The sequence below is a fragment of the Aquarana catesbeiana genome, linkage group LG03 (genome assembly GCF_042186555.1).
Source record: "Aquarana catesbeiana isolate 2022-GZ linkage group LG03, ASM4218655v1, whole genome shotgun sequence".
Taxonomy (NCBI): domain Eukaryota; kingdom Metazoa; phylum Chordata; class Amphibia; order Anura; family Ranidae; genus Aquarana; species Aquarana catesbeiana.
The window spans coordinates 184,252,783-184,276,216 of NC_133326.1; the positions used below are offsets into that span (position 1 = coordinate 184,252,783).

Below are 23,434 nucleotides of genomic sequence, written 5' to 3' on the forward strand. Positions count from 1 at the left end.
GTACTGGCAGGGAAGGGGTTAACATCAGGGCGAACAAGGGGTTAACTGTTTCCTGGGTGTGTTTACTAGCAGTATGGGGGATGGGCTACCTGGGATAACCACAGGGATCAGTCTTCCTGCATAGCAGAAAGACAAGATCCTGTGTAATCCCCTGTCAGAACAAAGATCTGCCTTGTTTACTTCAGCAGATCCCCATTCTGTCTCTGCGGGGAACAATCGCAGGTGGCTGGTGGACTCTCTACCTGCCGATTGGCTTCCCCGATGGCCAATCAGCGTGCACGCCCACAGAAGCTAGTGCACGAACCACTGTACCAGTATGGCGATTCATGCAGCTTAGCCACCCTGCCGCAGTATAACTGCAGCGGGTGGTCGGCAAGTGGTTAAAGAGTTTGTAAACCCAACATTTCATATGCCCGATACGTGGTTGCTGTGCCATGTACTTGTCTGAAAAAGTATCCTGTTCCTTGTATTGCTTCCTTTGTGTGCAAAATTCCTGCCAGTCCCTCTGCTTTTCTATTAAAAGCTGACCATGCTAAAGCAGGAGCATAGCGTGGTCAGCTCTCTAGCTTTGCTGGGAACACCGTCTGCTCACCTCCAATCATCAGACTTGTTCTGACACACACGCCGTGCCCCCCGCACAACCATTCCCTAGACAGCTCAGTGTACTGTTGCTCCTCCTCCCCCAGCTCTTATGCAGCTGAGAACATAGGGAATGTGATCACTTATCCACTTCCGGACCAGCTCAAGTCGATATATGTCTAGACTTTAAAGAGGGATATCTTTATGACAGCAGCTAGCTACCATAACCCCGGTATCCTCTTCTTCAGCGAGCGGTCCGGTTTCAGATAAAAGTGGTCTCTGCAGTGGATTCGCCGCAAGATCACTTTTAATCGGCGGCGGGAGAGAACCCCCCCTTTGCCGATTACCGGAACGATCTGGTCCTCTCCCTGGCTTGGTACGTATATGAGTGTGTGTGTGTGGCGGGGGGGGGGCGGGTGGTTGCAGATGGCTCCTGCCGTCTCCATACCATTGCAGGGCGGAAGCGACGTCAAAACGTCACTTCCGCCCATAGCTCTTAAAGCAACATTTCTTTTTTAAATGGCATTTTAGTGTAAATATGAGATCTGAGGTCTTTTTGACCCCAGTTCTCATATTAAGAGGTACGGTCATGCTTTTTTTCCTATTACAAGGGATGTTTACATTCCTTGTAATATGAATAAAAGTGACACTTAAAAAAAAAAAAAAAAAAAAAAAAAACAAATAAGACAGTGAAAATTAAAAAAGGTAACAAATTTTTTTTTTTTTTTTTTTTAAACGCGCCCGCATATGAAAAGTGGTTAAGTAATATATATTTTTTTTAAATCTATACACAAAATGTTTTGCTTTTGTTTCTATTTAAACTGAATGGGTTGTTTTACAAGGTAATCGTTTACAATCACCTTAAAAAAAAATTTCTGACCTTCCTCAAATCTTAAAGTGGTTGTAAAGGCAGAAGGTTTTTTTTTCCATCTTATTGCAGCAGCCGCCCCAGCACCACGTAATACTTACCTGAGCCCCATCAAGATCCAGCGATGTTGCATGAAAGACTCGGCTGTCCGGGACGCTCCCTCCTCATTGGCTGACACAGGAGTGCGGTGCCGCTGGCTCCCGCTGCTGTTAAAGTCAGTGAGCCAGTGAGAAGAAAAATGGGGTGGGGCCAGGCCACAGTTCCATGTCTGAATGGACACAGGGAGCTGCGGCTAGGCTCGGTTGCCCCCATAGAAAGCTGCTTGCTGTGGGGGCACTCAAGAGGGAAGGACCAGGAGCACCGAAGAAGGACCCCAGAAGAGGAGGATCTGAGCTGCTATGAGCAAAACCACTGCATAGGAGCAGGTAACTAACATTTGTTATTTTTAATGAAAAATTAATTCCAGCTCAATGGCATTTTTTTTTTCAAAAAGAAGTGTGCACATTTAATAGCAGAACTTTACTCTCTCAATCGTTTTTTTAATCCTTATGCTGCTACAGATAGGAAGGTATATTATAATTACTTGTTTTAAAATATTTTACATTTTTTTTTATATTTCTTTAGTCACCTCCTGGTTTCTGGCCTAGGCAAACGTCATCATACATCCCAGAAGTCTTCAGGGGGGGGATTTCTCAGCTAAGCACACCCTCCTGCCTGCATGCCTGAGCTATAGGCAAATTGATTCCAGGAAGTAAATGCCCTTAGACACCTTTCACACTGGGGCGCTTTGCAGGCGCTACAGCGCTAAAAATAGTGCCTGCAAAGTGCCCTGAAAGAGCCGCCACTGTATCTCCAATGTGAAAGCCCCGAGGGCTTTCACACTGGAGCGGTGCGTTGGCAGAACGCTAAAAAAAGTCTTGGAGCGGTAAAGGAGCGGTGTATATACCGCTCCTGCCCATTGAAATAAATGTGCAGCACGGCTGTACCGCCGGCAAAGCCGCTTTGCGGGTGATTTTAACCCTCTCGTCCACTAGCGGGGGGGGGTGTAAAAGCGCAGCGAAATGGACGATAAAGCGCCACTAAAAGCAGCGGCACTTTATCACCAACACACCCACCACCGCCCCAGTGTGAAAGGGGCCTAACTAAAGATGGCTATGGCCAGAAATGTTAGGGAGGCGTTTTTCAAAGTGATTTCTCAGCAAAATAAAGCATCGAGACACGGATGTATGAATTTGTGTTGAAAATTAAAAATGAATTAAAATTGCATTTTTGGTTTGTGGTGCTCAGATTTAGTGTAGTTCTGCTTTAAAAAGTGTTACTATATGCACAACAGTAAAATCAGTCTATATATGTAGGCAAGCATGCCTGTTATACTCACTGTAGAACCTAAGGAGTTAATACTCCCCATTGTGTAAAAAGGCTGTCTGATCTGGTCTTCTCTTATCCTACCTTTTCTTTCCCCAATCCATCTGCTCATAGAACAGAGCCTTGGTGGCATTCTGCACATGCTCAGTTTGGTGTGTGTTGCTAGAGAGGTTTTTTTTGGGAGGGTGCATGTAATCATCACAGGGCCAATCAGCACTGTCCAAACCGAGGGTCAGGGGTCATGCGGCCTCACAGGACAATCCGGAGAATGAAAACTCCTCTTACAAGCTTTAACCAGACACTGATAGACATCACAAGACGGCTATATACGGCTGATGAGAAAAAGGTATTTAGCTGTTTGTTTTTAATAAAATTTCAGTGTACTGTGGCAGGCCAGATATAGTGAATGCAGGGTCCTGGGTTTAATGACACTTTAGATACCACCATCTGCAATTTGCTGCAGCCTGAGGCTGATATTTAAAGCCCCCTTCACACCTAAGCAATGCATCATGTTTTTATCCTGTGACAACAGAGGGAACCCCATTCACTTGAATGGGTTTCCCTAGATGCGACAAATGCAAAGTAGCTCTAGTACCTTTATTCAGCACCGAGCTGAGCAGGTTTTGCGTTCCACTTTTTGTAGCATGACAAAACGCAGGACTGCTACCTGTGTTTGGGGTTGCATTACCAAATAATGGCATCACAAGCGTGTTGCCTATTTTGCCGTGTTTTTAAGTGCATTTCCTGAAAACACAGGCAGAAACCGTACAAGAGAGGTACTGAGCCATGCAATGTTTTGCTCTCTAAAGTGCAGTGCCATTTTAAGTGTATAGTTTAAACACAAGGAAATGTGAAGTAGCAGAGCAAGGTACAGCCTGGAAACTAATCTCCAATATTGTGTGTGGGCTGTGTTTGCAGTGAGTGGGTGGTGAGGTAGTTGCAAGAGGGCTGTATGAGGCTCTCTTTCTGTAAAGTGGAATGCCAAAATAAAATAAATAAAAAAGACATTGCACATCCTAAAACGTAACAGGGATAAAACTTATAATGTTAATGTAAATTGTAGCAAGGTTTACATTTTAAACTATCCCCATAAAGTTAGAGGTAACTCTTTCCAGAATAGTACAGTGATTCAATATACACCCTTCTCTATGTATACAGGCCTTGAACAACCATGTAAGGGCGAATACTGCTGTGCAAAATGTGAGCACATTGTTTGGAAGCCCAAATCCTGGATCTTAAAAATCAACTGGCAATTTTGCAAAGTATTAACCTAAAGAGGAATTTGGACCTCAAGCATCACGGTCCCGGCAGGTGCCTGTATAGTGCAGGGTGGAGAAACAGAAGAGCTGGGATCAGAGGTAGGTCAATTGAATTACGGTTACAAGACAGGGTAGGTGAAAAAGTATTAGAGGCTGGAGAAACTTTTAAAACTACGATCTGCGGGAAGGGATCAGAAAAGAATAGGTCACAGTCAAGGAGAGCAAAGGTCTATGGAGGGATGAACAGGATATAGAGGAGGTGGAATAGTGATTTGGCAACACCTAAGTCCAATACAAAAAGAGTAGTAACATCAAGTTACACAATGTACAGTAGTGTGTTATGCATTGCAGTGTATAGTTGCATTGGAGTACCATGCAAAATGTAGACACCACAACCAACCAACACGCATAATATGGGTTATCTCAATGCAACATTGTGAATGGGCCCTGAACCTTAACTGCTTCAGCCCCGGAAGATTTTACCCCGTTCCTGACCAGAGCACGTTTTGCGATTCTGTACTGCGTCGCTTTAACCAATACCGGGCCTATTATGGCACTTCTCTCCTACATGTAAAAATAATCATTTTTTTGCTGGAAAATTACTCAGAAACCCCAAACATTTATTTATGCTTTTTTTTTTTTTGAACGGCGTTTACATATGTGGGCGGGACTTGCGTGTGCGTTCACTTCTGAGCGCAAGCTACCAGGCACAGGGGCGTTTAAATTTTTTTTTTTTTTTACATTTTTTTTCCAGATCACTTTTATTCCTATTACAAGGAATGTAAACATCCCTTGTAATAGGAATCTATTGCGACAGGTCCTCTTTATGGAGAGATGCGGGGGTCAATAAGACCCCACGTCACTCCTCCAGGCTGGAAAGCATGAGATCGAGAAAAAAAAAAAAAAAAAATCACCGATCTCATGCTGACAACCACGATCGCTGCTTGGTTTACATCCGGGAACCCGGGCATGAAGGTCATAGAGATGACGGTGACCATCTGGTCACCGGAAACCTCTATCGTCGTCATCCGTCACCGGCTGATTCTTTCTCCGGGCCCCCGATGGCATGGGAGAGCCCGGAGAAGCACCGGATGGCAGCGGGAGGAACGTCCCCTCCCGTCGCCTATAAGAACGATCAAGCGGCGGAATACAGCTATGATCATTCTTATCGTGCATAGAATCGCCAGCTGGAAAGAATGATATCTGAATAATGTCTGTAGCTTCAGGCATCATTCAGATATCCCCGCAAAAAGTCAAGGACGTCATATGAACTATGCGTGGTATGGAAGTGGCAATTGCGCAGTCGTGCGACGTTGCACCCAAACAAAATTGACATCCTTTTTTCCCCACAAATAGAGCTTTCTTTTGGTGGTATTTGATCATCTCTGCGGTTTTTATTTTTTGCACAAAAAAAAAAAAAAGCAATATTTTTTACTTTTTGCTATAATAAATATCACCCAAAAATTATATAAAAAAAAAATTATATATATTATTTCCTCAGTTTAGGCTGATATGTATTCTACATATTTTTGGGAAAAAAAAAAAAAATCAAAATCGCAATAAGCGTATATTGATTGGTTTGCGCATAGTTTTATGGCATTTTGGATTATTAATTTTTTCTTTTTTTTTTTTACTAGGCAAGGTGGCGATCTGTTTTTTTTTATCGGGACTACGACATTATGGCGCACACGTCGGACAATTCTGACACATTTTTGGGACCATTGCCATTTTTACATCGATCAGTGCTATGAAAATGCATCGATTACTGTAAAAAAGTCACGGGGGGGGGGGGGGGGGAATCAAGGGGTTAATGTGTTCCCTAGTGTGTGTTCTAACTGAAGAGGGGAGGGGTCTGTAGGGGAGATGACAGATCAATGTTCATACTCTGTATGTGCATACATTCCTCTAGCAAGCTAAAATACCAATGTCCATTTTATGATGTATAAAACTGTAAACTATTATGATGAACTTACTGTAAAACACAGAAGCACTTGTGCTTCAAAACACATAATTTCCTGGGACATACATGCACACACATAAAACAAGGAGGGTGGCACAGAATGAAAAGGTACCCTCTAGCACAGTGGTTCTCAACCTTTCTAGTGCCGTGACCCCTTGGTAAAATGTCCCAAGTTGTGGGGACCCCTAACAGTAAAATTTTCGTAGCATAGGTTGTCAGCACCCAAGGCAAGACAAGTAATTTGCGCCCCTAACCCATGAACATTTAGCACTCCCCGAGTCCCTTCCACTCGTACAGTATTATGGTACATTTTAGGATGTACCACTCTCTCTTTGTTCTCTTTTCTTTCCCTTTTATCTCACTCTATCCTAATTTCTTGTTTTTTTCCCCATCCCTCTCTCTAGCCATCTTTCTCTCCCTTTTTCTTTGTTCCTTCCCCTCTTTTCCTCTCCCTTCCATATATTCTCTATTTTTATTCCTTCTCTTACTCCTTGGTGGTGGAGGTGGTGGTGGTGGTGGTGGGGGGGGGGGGGGGGGGATGGGATGAGTGGCGGTGCTGGTGGGGAGTTCTGACCAGCCAACTTAGGTGCTCTTGATCAAGGTCATCTGCTGATCTGAGAACTGTAGTGGGGACTCAACTCTAATTACAGGTAGTATTACTCACGGTGTCTCCAGCTCCGTGGTGTCTCGAAGCAGACACACCGATCCCGAAATTAGGAGATAGTGTCTCCTCCAGCCCCTCCCACTTCACATTCCTTACCAGTCATCTGACCTCTAGTCTCTGCCCCCCAGCCATGCCGAGAACTGAATGGGCGGCTGTGAAGACGCCGAGTGGGTGGCCGCGGGCTCCAGGAACAGCCCAGCTTGACGGCCACAGGCTTCAGGGACAGACCTGCTGAGCGGCTGCGAAAAGGCTGGGAGAGCGTTGCAGGCTTCAGGAACAGCCCAGGATTCAGTGACCCCTGGCAAATCGTCATTCAACCCCCAGGTTGAGAACCACTGCTCTAGCACTTCATAGCTTCTACTGTGCCTAGGGGTGGTCCATTTAAGGAACTTTTAATAAGGGTAAAGGTTTTTATTTATGTACGGAAGAAAGTTTTGTACCTTAATGAATCCTATGAAAACGGCTGAAAAGTCAGTGAGCACAATAACTGGCATCTCCTCTGTTATAACAATTTATATTATTTCACAGTGCTGCTGTAAGGTCACGCGACTTCCCGACGCTCTCCTTCACCAACCTGTGGACTACAACAGGAGGGGCTGAGATTCCCCTCTAAAGCCAACCAGGAGGTCACGTGGCTGCATTGTGGAATAAGGTATTTAACTTCATAAAAATAAATAAATAAAAAACAAACACCTATAGCCATAGCTTTCGGATCGGCTCACACACTAGGAACTGACAGGTAGGGAGGGAGGGGGAGGCACGTAAACTGACCGCGGTATCCTGGATCAGCAGCCATAATTACCGTTGGTCAGTGCACATAGGGGAACAAACAGGACCAACCAGGTATTTTACAGTATAGAATGGCAAATTACACCACAGAAGCACTGTGCCGTTTACCATGCTTTAAAAACAGGATAAATTGTTTTTTCTTTAGCATTACAATCACTTTAAGGCTTTAGAAATACTTTACAATGTAGTGGCTGTATTCCATGCCTTTTTCCTTTATGTTCACCTGGTGATCTGGCCAGTAACACACTTCCTGTCTTATGGTTTCTCCTCTCCACTGGAGGAGCAAAAAGGAGTCACCTTTGGACAGCAGCATTGGAGAGCTGCACGATTAACCGTTAAAAAAAGAAAGAAAAAAAAGTGATCTCGATTCAACCCCCCCCCTCTCACGATCTCTATGCAGAATTTCCAAATTCATTCATGTAAACAAGTGTAGAGTTCTCTGCTCATTCAGCTGTGAAAAGAAAAAAAAAAAATGGGCATCCTGCCAAGTTTTTCACAACTATAAACAATGTAACTTTTCGTTCTTAGATCAAAGGGATGAACTTCTGTGTGTAAATAAGGGACGTTTAACCACTTAAAGACTAAACCTTTTTCTGACAGTTTCTTACAAAATTATAATCAGTATTTTTTGCTAGAAAATTACTTGGAATACACACACACACACACACACACACACACACACACACACACATAAGCAGAGACCCTAGGGAATAAAATGGCGATTGTTGCAATATTTTATATCCCACTGTATCTGCGCAGCGGTGTTTCAAACGCAATTTTTTGGGGAAAAATACACTTCAATTAATTATATAAAAAAAAAAAAAAAATTGTCTCTGTATAAGTGTGAAAGTTGATGTTACGCCGCGAGAATCGTGATCTTTATTCTAAGCAAAAAAAAAAAATCATGATTCTCATTTTAGCCAGAATCGTACAGCTCTACAGCATTGTCAGTCAGTGGAGAAGGTAGTGTTAGACTAGCAGATTTAGATGGATCTCTAAAGTACGCTTTTATGCTGTCAAAGCAATAGATTTTTTTTATTCATTTCTAAAAGGAAAATAAACAAGTGAAAAATAACAAAATTAATGCAGTCACCTCTTCTGGTTTAAATTTGATACACATTTTAGTTAGGAAAAAATGAGGAATCCATTTGCTCCATTACCTACTGTTCATAGCTTTTTTAGCTTACAAGTATGCACACACCCAAGATTTTCTACACTCCACAAACACCAATACAAAATCACAAACATACTTTTGTTAAAGATCCTTCTTCCAGACAAATAGACTGTTCACTCTCCTTAGCCATTTTCCCATTGCATGTGACCCATAAGCACAGTGGATGAATAGAATAATTGAAGAAGAGCGCAGTTCACAAGCTGAGTTCAAACGTCTCAGCTGTACAGAACATAAGAGAAACAGCTGCTCTGTTTGCCACATGCTTAAACAGAACAAAACATGGCTATGGATTTTTAAACACACCCACTGTACATCTGAGGGATAGCCAGATATTTTTTGGTCCACCTTGCAGAAAGCTGCCACCCAAAACCCATTAAGAACACCATTACTTGGCGTTGAAGCACTCTAATTGGTTTGTGGGTGGCAGGGAAATCAAAAGCAATGTTTGAAGTCTAACATATCAAAGGTTTTACTCACTGTAAGCCTGCAAACACAAGAGCTTCCATACATTTTCAAGTGCGCAGACAGTTGAATGACAGTTTAGCCCATCAGTGAACCAGTGTACCAAGACAAACTATTTAAAAAAAACAAGAAAAAAAAAAAAAAAAAAAAAAAAAAAAAAAAAAAAAAGAAAAAACACGCCTTTCTGTAAATAAAATGGCAACCTCTACTAATGACATAAAAATGAACCTGACTGCAGTAAAAGTTCAGTGGTGGGGGAAAAAAAAAGGCGCCATTACCAGCTAACTGGATCTAAAATGGCCAAAAAGCTCCAAATTTCACTTAAAATATAAATAATGGGAAAAAAAAAAAAAAAAAAAACACACTGACAAACAAACTTGCTAGTAAGATAAGCAAATTATCAGGACATGTATACGAGACCTTCAGGTTAAGACATGTCATGGTCAATTTTGCTATACACCTCTTTACACAATTGGTCAAACCGTAAAATATACCTTCAACTCCGATTTTACATCTATGACACCAACTTAATTTGGCAATAACTGTCATTGCTGTACCGAAGTTACATAATAGTGTTTCTTTGGGATGACAGAGGTTTGTTCTGCTACGATAGAGCCGAATGTCCAATGGAGGAGTTGCTCACTCTAGAAATTTTTGGACAGGCTGGGGGGGGGGGGGGGACCACACAAGGCCTACAAATGTCTTGTAAATTAAACATCCCTTTCAAAACCCAAGGACTCATTTTAATATACCAGAGGTTGGAATGCAGAGGTAATTTCTTTTTAGAAAAGGTGATCTAAAGGTGTACTGTATATAAATATTTGAAAAAAAAATGTTATTCTGTGAATTGACCGATCAAAAAAAAAAAAAAAAAAAAAAAAGTCAAGGGAATAAAACAAACATGAGTTGTAGAAGTAAAACTAGTGATAAAAGAGTTGAGGGAAAGGGGACCTGCAGGGTATATCCAGTACACCCATTATCCATGACTGGTAAACGGCAATTTCAGGTAGTGAGTGAAATAAATCTGAGATACTATGGGTATGAAACGCTCAACTTTGCCAACAAATACACACCAACTGGAAAAATGAGAATAAAACTACTTTATACTGTAGTTACTCTAAACAGAAAAGGTATGTGCATGCATTGTAATCGTGAATATGTAATTATAACTTAATACACATTCAATAAACCAGTGACTCGGTTGAATTGATGATAGGCAACTGCTATCCTCATATTGATTAGTGGTTCCAAATTAATAATAACTACTGCAGTAGGGAACAGACACAAAAGATACGCTCAGCATCTTTCCAAATTACTGTTCTGCTTTATTATGACGCAATTGAAGGTTTTTATGCACATGATTATGTAGGTATCACATTAATATTACAATTGTAGGTTTATCATAACAAGGGGCGTTACATAGGCAGGCTTATTCTAATCAGGACTCGAAAGAATGTAAACATTTACTGAAAACATTATTAGTGCTGTTGCACAGTGAGGGCAGTGTGCAATACATACAAAATACAATACAATTATATACAGAACTTACAAATTTCCATTACACCAGTAAATAATTGTAAGTGCCCCTTAATTACAGTTGTGCTTATAAGTTTACATACCCAACTACCCAAATGACCCTGATCAAAAGTTTACATACCTCAGTTCTTAATACCGTGTATTGCCCCCTTTATCATCAATGAAAGCTTCAAGTCTTTTGTGGCATTTGTGTTTGAGGCTCTTTATCTTCTCAGATGGTAAAGCTGCCCATTCCTCTTGGCAAAAAGCCTCCAGTTCCTGCAAATTCTTGGGCTGTCTTGCATGAACTGCACGTTTGAGATCTCCTCAGAGTGGCTCAATGATATTGAGGTCAGGAGACAGATGGCCACTCCAGAACCTTCACTTTATTCTGCTGTAGCCAATGAAAGGTCGACTTGGCCTTGTGTTTTGGATCATTGTCATGTTGGAATATCCAAGTGCGTCCCATGTGCAGCTTCCTGAGGCTGATTAATGCAAAATGTTCCTCCAGTATTTTTGATAACTTACTGCATTCATCTTGCCATCAATTTTGACCAAATTTCCTGCGCCTTTGTAGCTCACACATCCCCAAAACACCAGCGATCCACCTCGACATTTCACAGTAGGAATGGTGTACCTTTCATCATAGGCCTCGTTGACTCCTCTCCAAATGTAGCGTTTATGGTTGTGGCCAAAAAGCTCAATTTTGGTCTCATCACTCCAAATGACTGTGCCAGAAGGTTTGAGGATTGTCTCTGTGCCGTTTGGCGTATTGTAAGCGGGATACTTTGTGGCATTTGCACAGTAATGGCTTTCTTCTGGCAACTCGACCATGCAGCCCATCTTTCTTCAAGTGCCTCCTTATTGTGCATCTTGAAACAGCCACACAACATGTTTTCAGAGTCCTGTATTTCACCTGAAGTTATTTGTGGGTTGTTCTTTGCATCCACAACAATTTTCCTGGCAGTTGTGGCTGAAATTTTAGTTGGTCTACCTGACCATGGTTTGGTTTCAACAGAAACCCTCATATTCCAATTCTTGATTAGAGTTTGAACACTGCCGATTGGCATTCTCAATTCCTTGAGTATCTTTTTATATCCCTTTCCTGTTTTATACAGTTCAACTACCTTTTCCCGCAGATCCTTTGACAATTCTTTTGCTTTCCCCATGACTCAGAATCCAGATACGTCAGTGCAGCACTGGATGAAAGATGCAAGGGTCTGTCAGGAGTCCAGAAACTCATTGACCTTTTATATACACACACACTACAAGCAAAAAGATCAAAGGTGAGAATGGTTACCTTTAATAGCCATTCAAAAAACCCCTTTGTGTCAACTTGTGTGCATGTTATCAGGCCAAAATCACTAAGGTATGTAAACTTTTGATCAGGGTCATTTCGGTAGTTTCTGTTGTGATTATGATTTAAAAAGAATAACCACAGTTGATTGATAAAAAAAATGGCTTCAGCCAAACACTAACCATAAGCCAAAGAAAAGTTTGTGTTATCATTCATATTCTCTGAAAATGCCCAAGAAATAATAAATTCTGCCAGGGTATGTAAACTTATGAGCCCAACTGTAATTGTTAATGGTGCAAAAATAAATACAATCAAAAACAAAAAAAATCTAAATAAGCAAATAGTTAAATATTTTAAATGTCAGAAAGTATTAAGACAATCCAGTACAGTTTGTATAACAAGTGAGTCTACAAGTGCTGTGGTGCAAAAAAAAAAAAAAAAAATGTGACCAAAAAAAGTACAGTATAGATTCCATAGTAATTGCCACGTGAACTCTCCCTGAGCACACAGTGTACAGCGTACTCACCAACTGGGAAATACATTGATCCGGTAAAGTCCAAATTATTACACTATTAACCTATTTTTTTTTTTTTTAAAGCAACAACTTTCTTGCCAAATGGAAAGTCTTCTCTAGCAAATGTGGTCCAACCTTCTCATCCAATCCCATCCCTCCCATTTCTCTCACACAGACAGAGGGAAGAAGAGAGGCACCCATAGTGTAAAACCGCTTCCGGGATTATTACACCCAAAAGTATTGCACTTACAATTTGTCAGCCCGAAACTTGGGTAAACACGCTCTCGACCCTGTCTGTCACAGAGCCACGAGCGGACAGGTCGCGTGAGATGAAGTCACGATCCAGTCCACACTTAGGCGTTTCAGTGTCAAGCTGTCAGAGATCGGATCTTGACATCATCCCGCACAGTCTGTTCACTCGTGGCTCAGTGACACAGCCGGAGTCGACAGCGCTACACAGAGGGCATGTTTACCCAAGGGTCAGGCGACACTCACAAATTGAAAGTGCAATACTTTGAGCTGTTTTAATAAATACAGTTTTACACTATGGGTGCCTCTCTTCTCCGCTTTATGTCGGCGTGAGAGAAAGTGATGGTATCAGTTGAGAAGGTTAAAGGGGTTGTAAAGGTATAAATTTTTTCACCTTAATGCATTCTATGCATTAAGGTGAAAAAACTTTTGATAATACCGCCGCCCCCAGCCCCCCCGTTTTACTTACCTGACACCTCAAAAACTCGCCTGCTCGTTCCCGACCTCCATTCAGCCGATCAGCCTGGTCGCTGATTGGCTATAGTGGATGGATTGAAAGCAGCGCAGCCATTGGCTCGCGCTGCTGTCAATCACATCCAATGACGCGGGGCGCCGGGCCGAGTGATACAGCGAGCGGCTATAGCCGCCGGCTGTATCACGGGAGCGCGCCCGCAATAACGAACCACCATGCGAGGGAGCTCGCATTAAGGTGGTTAGTTATTGCGGGGAGGAGCTGAGACAGCCGCCGAGGGACCCCAGAAAAGCAGGTTCGGGGCCACTCTGTGCAGAACGAGCTGCACAGTGAAGGTAAGTATAACATGTTTGTTATTTTTAAAGAAAAAAAAAAAAATTACCTTTACAACCCCTTTAAACCCTTAGATGTGCTGGAGAGGACTTTCCATTTGGAGAGAGAGTGGTTGCTTTAAAATAATACACACACACACACACACACACACACACACACACACAGTATAATCATTTGGACTTTATCTGATAATTGTCTTTCCCAATTGGTGAGTACACTGCATGCTCAAGTAGAGGTCACAAAGGAATGTGGACTGCAGTTTTTGAAACCACAGCACTTGTGGACTCTCGTTATATGAGCTGCATATGTGCACTTCATACAATATTTTTTACTTTTTTACTACATGTGAGTGTATGGATTATTTCTGACTTTATATTGGCATATTTCTATTTGCTAGCAAAAAGTTCATTCAAGTGACCTTAATGAAAAATTCTTTAGAGTACATCATATCACCATCCAGTGTGTGTACTCCCTGAAGCCTGTGCCATGGAACTGCTCATCTTAAACTTCTCCTCAATCATTTTCACAAGGTACAACTAAATCCGATTACCAGCTATGGAAATTAGTACTGGGATTTTATTTTAACCACACATTAAGGTTTCTGTATGTTAGATGCAAGAGAGAGCATGCAATGGGTGCGTTAATATTAAGAGTATATAAACCTTTTAATTATTTGTTCCCTTTTGGGTCGTTAAAATAAACCATGGAAGCATTTTTGCCATCGGAGGTTGGGATTAGAAAAAAAATTATTAAAACAAAAAACTGCTGATCTGGTCAAAAATTCAGTGCTGCCCTGTGGTCTCGGCACACTTCCTGTATTATCTCTAGGAGCCCCATTATCCCCTGTCAGCTCTTGGGACTAGACATCAAATAGCCTTTGTTTTTTACAATAGACTAGGGGGTGGGCCTGAGTAGTTTAGCAAAAAAGACACTGTGTAAAGCTCCTACCACCCTACAGAAATATGCTACAGAAATGCCTGGATAAAAATGTAAATTCTCAATAAGTATAGGGAAGGATTAGAACCCCCCTCAGGTTTTACTGCTATCCAGGGCTCTGTTCTGGGAACAATATTTTACCAGCTAGGAAGAGAAGGAAAATCTGCAACAGGGAACAAAACAAAAAAACAAAAAAAAAAATCATGTTTCAGCATTCCCCTACTTAACCTTAAAATTTTCTGTCCAGGCTACTCTTTGGAGAGGTTTTTTACTTCCTGTTTGGTAACAAATTAGCATAATAGTAAGGGGGATTTTTTTTATAACGCTTCAAAACTGCAAAAAAAAAAAAAAAAAAGAGTCATGTTTTAGGATCCTACTTAAATTTTTTTTTTTTAATTTATGCTGCTGTTAAGGTTTTTTTTTTACTTCCTGCTTGGTAACAAATTACCAGAATAGTAAGGGGGAATTTTCCATAACAAAGCTTCAAAACTGCAGTAAAACCTGACAGACAGACATTCTAATCATTCCACACCATATGCAAAGCAAAAAAATAAATAAATGGGGGGGGGGGGGGGGGGGTTAGATACACTTTTAATAGGTTTACCCCCATTTGAGTTTAAAATCTATATAGTCTGAACATATGGAAAGCCACCTTTGCGGTTTATTAAGGTTAAAGCAGAACACCATTGATTTTTTTCTCTTCCCATGCAGTGCGGCTGTGCTCGTTTTGTCCAGGGGCACACCGAAAGGCTCGATCCTTCGGAAAAACGTGCTCCCACAAACTTTCCAGCAGTGGAATGTTCCTGCTGCCCTCATGTCCAGAGGCGGTCTATGGGCGTGATGACGTCAGGAACAGTCCATTCACAAGGCCGCTAGCAAATTGGCCTCACAATCATAGGGCTTAGAACAATAGCCAACAAACTACTGACCCAGGAGCTGTCTGGAGGCAATAGTGTAGAGGCAAAAAGTGGAAAGAGAACAGGCCAAAGTGCAAACCAAGCACCAGGTAAGCCCTAAATGTAGATAAAGTCTTATGGGTGCAGTTAGACCCATGGAAGGGAGTTCATAAGTAACCCCAGGGGCACAAATTTTAGGAAACTTGTCACGATTATCTGACAGAATGCTAGATAATTTCTCATTATTCATACAGATGTGGAGATGAGTAAGTATTAGGGAAGAGGATGGGATACAGCAAAAGGCAAAACTGTGTCCCAGCCAATGGGGCAGCGGAAAGCCGGGACAGCAGCAGCTCTCGTGAACATCCCTGGACTGAATTTGAGCTCAGGTATGTTTTTAAGAGGGTTGGGGGGGGGGGGAGGTTGTGGGGCTGCATACTGAAGGTTTTTTTATTTTCATGCATAGAATCAAGAAGGTAACAACTTTCAGCCTTTACAACCACTTTAAAAGAGAAGTATGGGGTTTGGGTTTTTTCTGAATCAGGTGTATGCAGCATCGGTCCGTAAGAGTTTACAACCACTTTAAGTCTAGTCAACTGGCCTAAGAGAAGGGTTAGGCTTCATTTGTTAAAAGGAGCCATTTGTTTGTCTTCATTGCTGTCCACAATATTCTTAGAAATCTTTGCCAACTAGTTCAAAAGGCATCAATACTTTTGTATTGCATTGTCCAGCTTTCACTTCCATAGAGTGACAGAAATTGCCAAAGCCTGAGCAGTTCTGATCTTTTAGGTCTTTTCATCTTTGCTCTTTCAAGTGCCAGTCTGTGTTTTTTGACAGTGGGATACTTTGTTGTTATTCTAATCCAAAAGGGGCAGAATCTGTCTGCTACATCAACGTCTCCACCATGAGCTCAGAATCGCTTTCTTCTTTGTTGTCACATGGTACTTTTCTTTCTGTTATAAGATACATTTTTGTGCACTCTTCTTGCTAAAGTTTGATTGTGCAGAAAAGATTACTGACTATTTAAATTGATTGTAAAGTCTCATTTAAAAAACAAAAAAACAAACATGTTATACTTATACTTCTGCTCCGAGCAGAGGATTTGCACAGGGCAGTCTCCTCTTCTTGGGTCCCTCGTCGCTGCTCCTGGCCCCTCCCTCCCGTCGAGTGCCCCCACAGTAAGCAGCTTGCTATGGGGGCACCCGAGCTGCAGCTCCATGTCTCCATTCAGACACAAAGCTGCGGTTCGGTCCTGCCCCATCTCTCTTCTGATTGGCTAACTGACTGATTGACAGCAGCAGGAGACAATGGCGCTTCTGCTGTGTCTCAGCCAATCAGGAGGGAGAGTCCCGGACAGCCGAGGGACTTGCGGACATCACTGGATAGAGATGGGGCTCAGGTAAGTATTAGGGGGTGCTGCTATACACAGAAGATTTTTTATCTTAATGCATTAAGATAATAAAACCTCCTGGCTTTACAACCACTTTAAGGAATGATCAGAGAGAAGAAAAAAAACACAATACACTACTGCCCTCAGGTGAAAAGTTTACCATATACAAGAAAAGGTCTTACAAGTGGCTGTAAAGTCAGGTTTTTTGTCTTACTTCATTCTATGCATTAAAATAAAAAGCCTTCTGTGTGCAGCAGCCCCCCCAATACTTACCTGAGCCCCCTTCTCGATTCACCAATGTTGCACGAGAGACTCGGCTGCCCGGGATTCTCCCTCGTTGGCTGAGACAGCAGCGACGCACCATTGGCTCCCACTGCTGTCAAAGTCAGTGAGCCAATGGGGAGAGGAGGCGGTGCCGGATATGGCTCTGTGTCTGAATGGACACACAGAGCTGCGGCTCGGCTCAGGTGCCCCCATAGCAATCTGCTTGCTGTGGGGGCACTCAACAGGAGGGAGGGGCTAGGAGCACCGAAGAGGGACCCGAGAAGAGGTGGATTGGGGGCTGCTCTGTGCAGGTAAGCACACTTTTTTTTTTTTGTTAAAAATAACGAAGGACTTTAGTATCACTTTAACTTATGTTCATACATCAGCCATGGTCTTTTCAAATGGACTGCAAAATGATTTCTCTTATCCTGAAATCTCAATAAGGATGCTGGTTCACAAATAGCAAATAAGAAGAATGTGCAACTCTCTTTATGAAATACAGTCATAAGTAACAACAAACATGCAGACAAACACAACAGCCCTGCAAAGCACACAGCTGAAGCACGGCGGTGCTGTCTTTTTGGGATTAAACAGGCAGTGAGGAGGTGAATGTCATCTGAAAAGTGATCATCCACAGATCGCCTTTCAGAGGTGCAAAAAGGCTGCTGCCAGTGTAAACACACCCATAGGGCAGATGAATCCATCTCTCTTTTTATTTCCTGGAACTACTTCTAAAACTCTGGGTCTGCAGCTGTGAGGCCAGGAATAAATCATTAACAGTTTTCGTAGTTTCCGATCCTTTTATTTTATATCTCAATGCAGCTGATCTCTTCCAGCCACTTCTAATGTCAGCTGCACATCATTGCTCAAGACCAGCTTCCCAATACTGGTGGACCATGCCTTCGCAATGTTGGACTTTCCCAAGGGTGCATGTGATAGCGCAACAGCATAATCTAGAGACAGTTGTCACTCCATTTCACAGGTATCTGGACAAGAACTTTAGAAGCAGGATCAACAAGCATTATTTTAGTGTAAAACGCACCTCTAGGTTAGCCTAGGTGGCAGGGTGGATATAAATCAATGATTAACCACTTCAATACCAGGCACTTATACACCTTCCTGCCCAAGCCAATTTTCAGGGCTGTCGCAATTTGAATGGCAATTGCGCGGTCATGCAACACTGTACCCAAATTTTTTTTATAATTTTGTACCCACAAATAGAGCTTTATTTTGGTGATATTTTATCACCTCTGCGATTTTTCTTTTTTATGTAACAAATAAAAAAAGACCGAAAATTTAGAAAAAAAAAAAAAGTTTCCGTTTTTTTGTAAATAAGTACGTTTTCTTCTTCCATGACGAGCACTGATGAGGTGGCACCAATGAGGTAGCCCTGAAGGGTACTTATGGGTGGTACAGATGGGCACTGATATCTGGGCACTGAGAGGTGGCACAGATAACACTGATGGGTGGCTTTGTTGGGCATCACTTGTCTGTACTGAACCATAACGTTGTCAGTCAGTGCCCATTTGTGGGCACTGATTGGCACGTATTGGGCATTTTTTTTATATGTGGATGCCATGGGGTACATACCTGGCCATTCACATGTTGGGGGCTTCCCTGGTTGTCCAGTGTGGGCATCCGCGGGGGGGCTGCGCTGATAAACAATCAGCGCAGACCGCCCCCCCCCCCCCCCCCCCCCCCATCAGGAGAGCCGCCAATCGGCTCTCCCCTACTCGCGTCTGTCAGACGAGAGTGAGGAAAAGCCAATCAATGGCTCTTCCTGTTTACATCGTGATCAGCTGTGATTGGACACGGCTGATCACGTGGTAAAGAGCCTCCTTCGGAGGCTCTTTACCGAGATCAGTGTAGCGGTGCGAGAGACTGACATGCCACACCAGCGATCGCCGCGATGCACGCCCCCTAGGTGGCGGCTGTTATCCTGCTGGACATCATATGATGCCCAGTCAGGATAACTGAACCACCGCCCGGCATTTTGCTATAGGCTGGGCGGGAAGTGGTTAAAAAAAAAAAAATTTTAGTAAAATGCTTTTGAAGTAAAAATCAATTTAAAGATAGTTTATGATGATACGTTAATAATTTAGTTTCTTCAGTATTAAATGGTGCTTAGTTATGTAGCATGAGGATGTATATTCTGCAATATTTACATTGTTGGTAAACTCATTCAATTAATCCAAGCTGAGATAACATGCACTGAATTGATGCATTCACACCATTTCACAGTAACCATGATATCAAACAAAAGTTCAGGAATATTCCTTTATCTCATTGTTTTGCAAATCTATGTAAACTACAAACTGTATGATTGAATCGGTTCTGATATCGCCGTTTTACTAACTTGACAGCTTATTTTTCGAAATGGGAAACCTTCATTTTGTTTGCAAATATTAAAGAGTCTAACTACCAGCAAGAATGAGTCCTTAAAATTAAAGAGCACCTGTCATTTCAGATCAATTATGGCAGTACCTGTTAGCGGGTATCCATTCACCTGCTGCGACTTCCCTCACCTTGTTGTGTCACTGCCACATCACCAGCTGTCCCATTAAAGTGAATGGGAATGTCGGTGAGTCAACAGCGGGACAGAGGAGAATCAGCTGCAGGACAGAAATGACAGTTGCTCTTTAAAAATTATGATTTTGAAATCAAGCCTTTTTACTAGCGATTTAAATCAAATCCACCCTGCTAGGTGGTCATGCACACAAGCCTTTAAAAAGGCAGAAACAAAAAAATAAAATTACAGAAAAAGGCACGCTTTTGAAAAGGAAAGTGTGCACATATGTGCATAGATGTATTCCAATAGCCAGGATACATTTACACTCGCATACATATTGTAACAGAGGCATTTTTCTGCCAAATTCTGACAACAAAAAATGCTGCTAGTTTTTCTTGTTTTTATAGGCCAGTGTGCATGAGACCCATGTGATAGGGGTAAATTTAGGTCTATATGACTTGCTTAGGCTGTTGTCCCATAACCCATCCCACTACTGAGGGAGGCAGTACACTAAGCTGGTTAGGGCCATGAGTCAGAGGATATTCCCAGGACCAAGACATTCTTTGTTTAGCTCCGCTTCTGCTTTTTCGCAGCTAAAATAGGAGTATTACTGCAGCTTTGAGAGTTCAGTTCCATTTTAGAGCTGCAAATTAGCTTTTGTAGTGCATAAATCGCAACAGCAATGCTTATGTTGTACTGGTAATGGTGCTTTTTCAAATATAAAAAAGGAACAGTATCTATTAATAGTTTTAATAAAATTCACTGATGCGTCTACAGCAACGAACAGTCAGGAGAGAAACGAGATTCTGGAAACTCCATTATTCAATTATTAACTGACATTTTCTTCTCTAAAGCCTCAAGCCTCTTCAATTCCCAACACCAGTATTTGCATAACAAGGGCTGCATTCCTGGCATAACTGATCAGACAATTATTTTTAAGGTGGGGGGGAAGAAAAAAAAAAAAAAAAAAAAAGGAGGATGGATTGTGTCTTCTAAAATCAGGTGATCTTGCCAAGAAGTATTAAGTTGGCCCAGTGCTGCTCTTAAGCCAATCCTATGACCTGCTGAAAGACAGGCACAAGGGCCATCTGACAATGTGCGGTCTGGCTGTGTTGGGGGGGGGCAGGCTACATGACATGAAAAGAGCAGACAGAAGAAAGCATGCCCATGTGCACCGACCCACTGACAAGTGCAATGACACATCAAGCATGAACAGTGAAGGAGCGCACAACTCTCACTGCACTATATATAAAAAATAAAAGGAAGTATTGTATAACAAAAAGGCAGCACAGATCCATATGCTCCGACAGACGAGGATGACAGACTTAAAATGTGCATCACAGGAAATGTGTGTGCCAAAGACGTGACAGCATGTTCCCTGCCCTGGGAATCAGCCCGCTGCCATCATCTTGCTGTGTGCATTCTTATCCTGCAATCCACAAGCTTAGGGTGGGTCACTTAACCCTCGGGACGCCAGAGTTATTTACAACACAGCAGGCAAAAGAGCGCTGCAGCCAGCCACCCCCAGCCCACAAATGGGTTAATCAATAGGGCACTTCCTGCTCCTCTACCAATGGCAGCAATAAGAGTGAAGTAAGACTCAGGTTGGAGAAAAAAAAAAAAATGCAGGAAGCTCTGATGAAATCCACCCTCCCCATAAAGCTGCAGGCAGAAATCCATGAAGTGATCAGGAAGGAAGGAGGGGGGGGGGGGGAGCTGGGAGGCAAAAAGGAAGGAGAGGAGGGGTCCGTATGTGAAACAGATCTGTGACAGAGAGATCCCCTGAATAAGTACAGGCCAATGATAGGGGGCATAAGGCACATTGGACACATATACATACATGATTGGGGGGGGGGGGGGTTTACATATACATACTTGACTGGGGGAAGGGTGGAAGAGAGATATGACAAGCACATAGTTACATGATTAGTGGGGTCAGATACATACATGGATTGGGGGGGGCACATACATACATGGGTGCGTAAGGGGGTATGACATGCACACACATACATTTGGGGGTCACACACACAGAGTAATCCCCTAAATATGTACAGGCCAAGGATAGGGGGCACAAGGCTCACATACATGATTGGGGGGGGGGGTGAGTGACAAGCATATACTTATATGACTAGTGGGGGGTCACGTAGATAAGGGGGGTGGAACATACACGATTTCGGAGGGGCACAAACAGATGGTTAGAAGAGAGGGGGTAGGGTCACATACATGTATGGTAAGAGGGGTTGGGGGGGTGACACACACATACATGCGCACACCAGTACATGACTGGGGGGGGGGGGTCAGAGAATATATATATATATATATATATATATATATATATTTTACACACATGGGGAGTAGAATGGCATACATGATTGGGGGGGTATAACAGATCTACAATTGGTGCAGGGGGGAGGGGTAATGACATATAATTGGGGGGGTATAACACAGAAATATGATGGGGGGGTTTACATACATGATTAAGGGATACAACAGATCTATAATTGGGGGGGGGGGCACATACATGATTGGGGGATATACCACAGATTGTGATCCCCCCCCAATCACATGATTGGGGATATAACATATCTATAATTGGGGGGGGGGGGAGACAACACATACATGATTGGGGGGGTATACCACAGATATGTGATGGGGGAAAATCACATACATGATGGAGGGGTATACCACAGATATGTGATGGGGGAAAATCACATACATGATGGAGGGGTATACCACAGATATGTGATGGGGGAAAATCACATACATGATGGAGGGGTATACCACAGATATGTGATGGGGGAAAATCACATACATGATGGAGGGGTATACCACAGATATGTGATGGGGGAAAATCACATACATGATGGAGGGGTATACCACAGATAAGTGATGGGGGTAAATCACATACATGATGGAGGGGTATACCACAGATAAGTGATGGGGGTAAATCACATACATGATGGAGGGGTATACCACAGATAAGTGATGGGGGAAATCACATACATGATTGGGGGGGGGTATAACAGATCTATAATTGGGGGGGGGGCACAACACATACATGATTGGGGGGGGGAATCACATACATGATGGAGTGGTATAACACAGATATGTGATGGGGGGGGAAATCACATACATGATTGGGAGTGTCACCGCTCACTCATTCCAACTCCAGGCCCTGTTCCCCCAGGGAGTGTCACGTGACCGGCCCGTGCCCCCATCCCCACATGACCTCACCCCCACCCAGCCCTCACCATGAAGTCACAGGCGAAGTTGTCCTCCCCGTTGTGGTCCCGGGTGTCCATGGCCTGTACTCTCTGAATGAAAGTCCTCAGAATCTCTACTTGGTCCATGCTGAGCCCTGTTGCCGGACACTCGTCTTCCCGCTGACACCTCGCAGTGATGGACAGAGCCGGGCACCCTGGTCAGGCTCGGTGAGGGCAGCTTCCCCGCTAGCCCCTCGCCATGCGGAACAAGCCCCGTCTTCTCATTGGAGGAGGAGGGGATGCGCTCCGCTCTCGCCCCTTTCTAGTGAGCCGCGCACCTCCCAGCCCAACACCGACACACACTCTGAGGATTCACCGAAACACGCAACGCCGGGACCCCTCCTCAGACAGACGCGCATTGGCTGCCACTACTCTCCTTCTGGAGCTCAATTGGCTCGGCGAGCATGCAGAAAAAGAGGGCGTGCCAGCCAAGCCCTTCTGCCCATCACAAACTCAATGGGCGGCTGATCGATCGGCCATCTTAGGGCGGAGGGGAGGTGAGAAAAAGGGGGTGGGATTTTAGCCAGCGGGGACCAATGAGAACTGGAGACTTGAGGACAAAGAGGCGTGGAACGCATCTCTACTGCTTTGGGCTGGAATGGCTTCGCTGACTGACTTATGATGAGCTGTGAGGAGGGGAAAAAAAGAGCTGCAGCTTCACCGGAGACTAGGCATT

General features: G+C 43.2%; 1 protein-coding gene across 2 annotated transcripts in view; it reads right to left on the reverse strand.

The window, feature by feature from the left end:
* The window catches only part of PTPN12 (protein tyrosine phosphatase non-receptor type 12), a 121,675-nt gene extending 98,469 nt beyond the window's left edge, over positions 1-23,206 (reverse strand). The window contains exon 1 of one of the 2 annotated variants that reach the window (XM_073619592.1): positions 22,747-23,206. In XM_073619592.1, coding sequence (XP_073475693.1) covers positions 22,747-22,845 — 99 coding nt within the window. In that variant the 5' untranslated portion in view covers positions 22,846-23,206. The remainder of the gene's footprint in view (positions 1-22,746) is intronic. The other variant, XM_073619593.1, reaches the window with a different exon arrangement.
* Between the last annotated feature and the right edge of the window lie 228 nt (positions 23,207-23,434).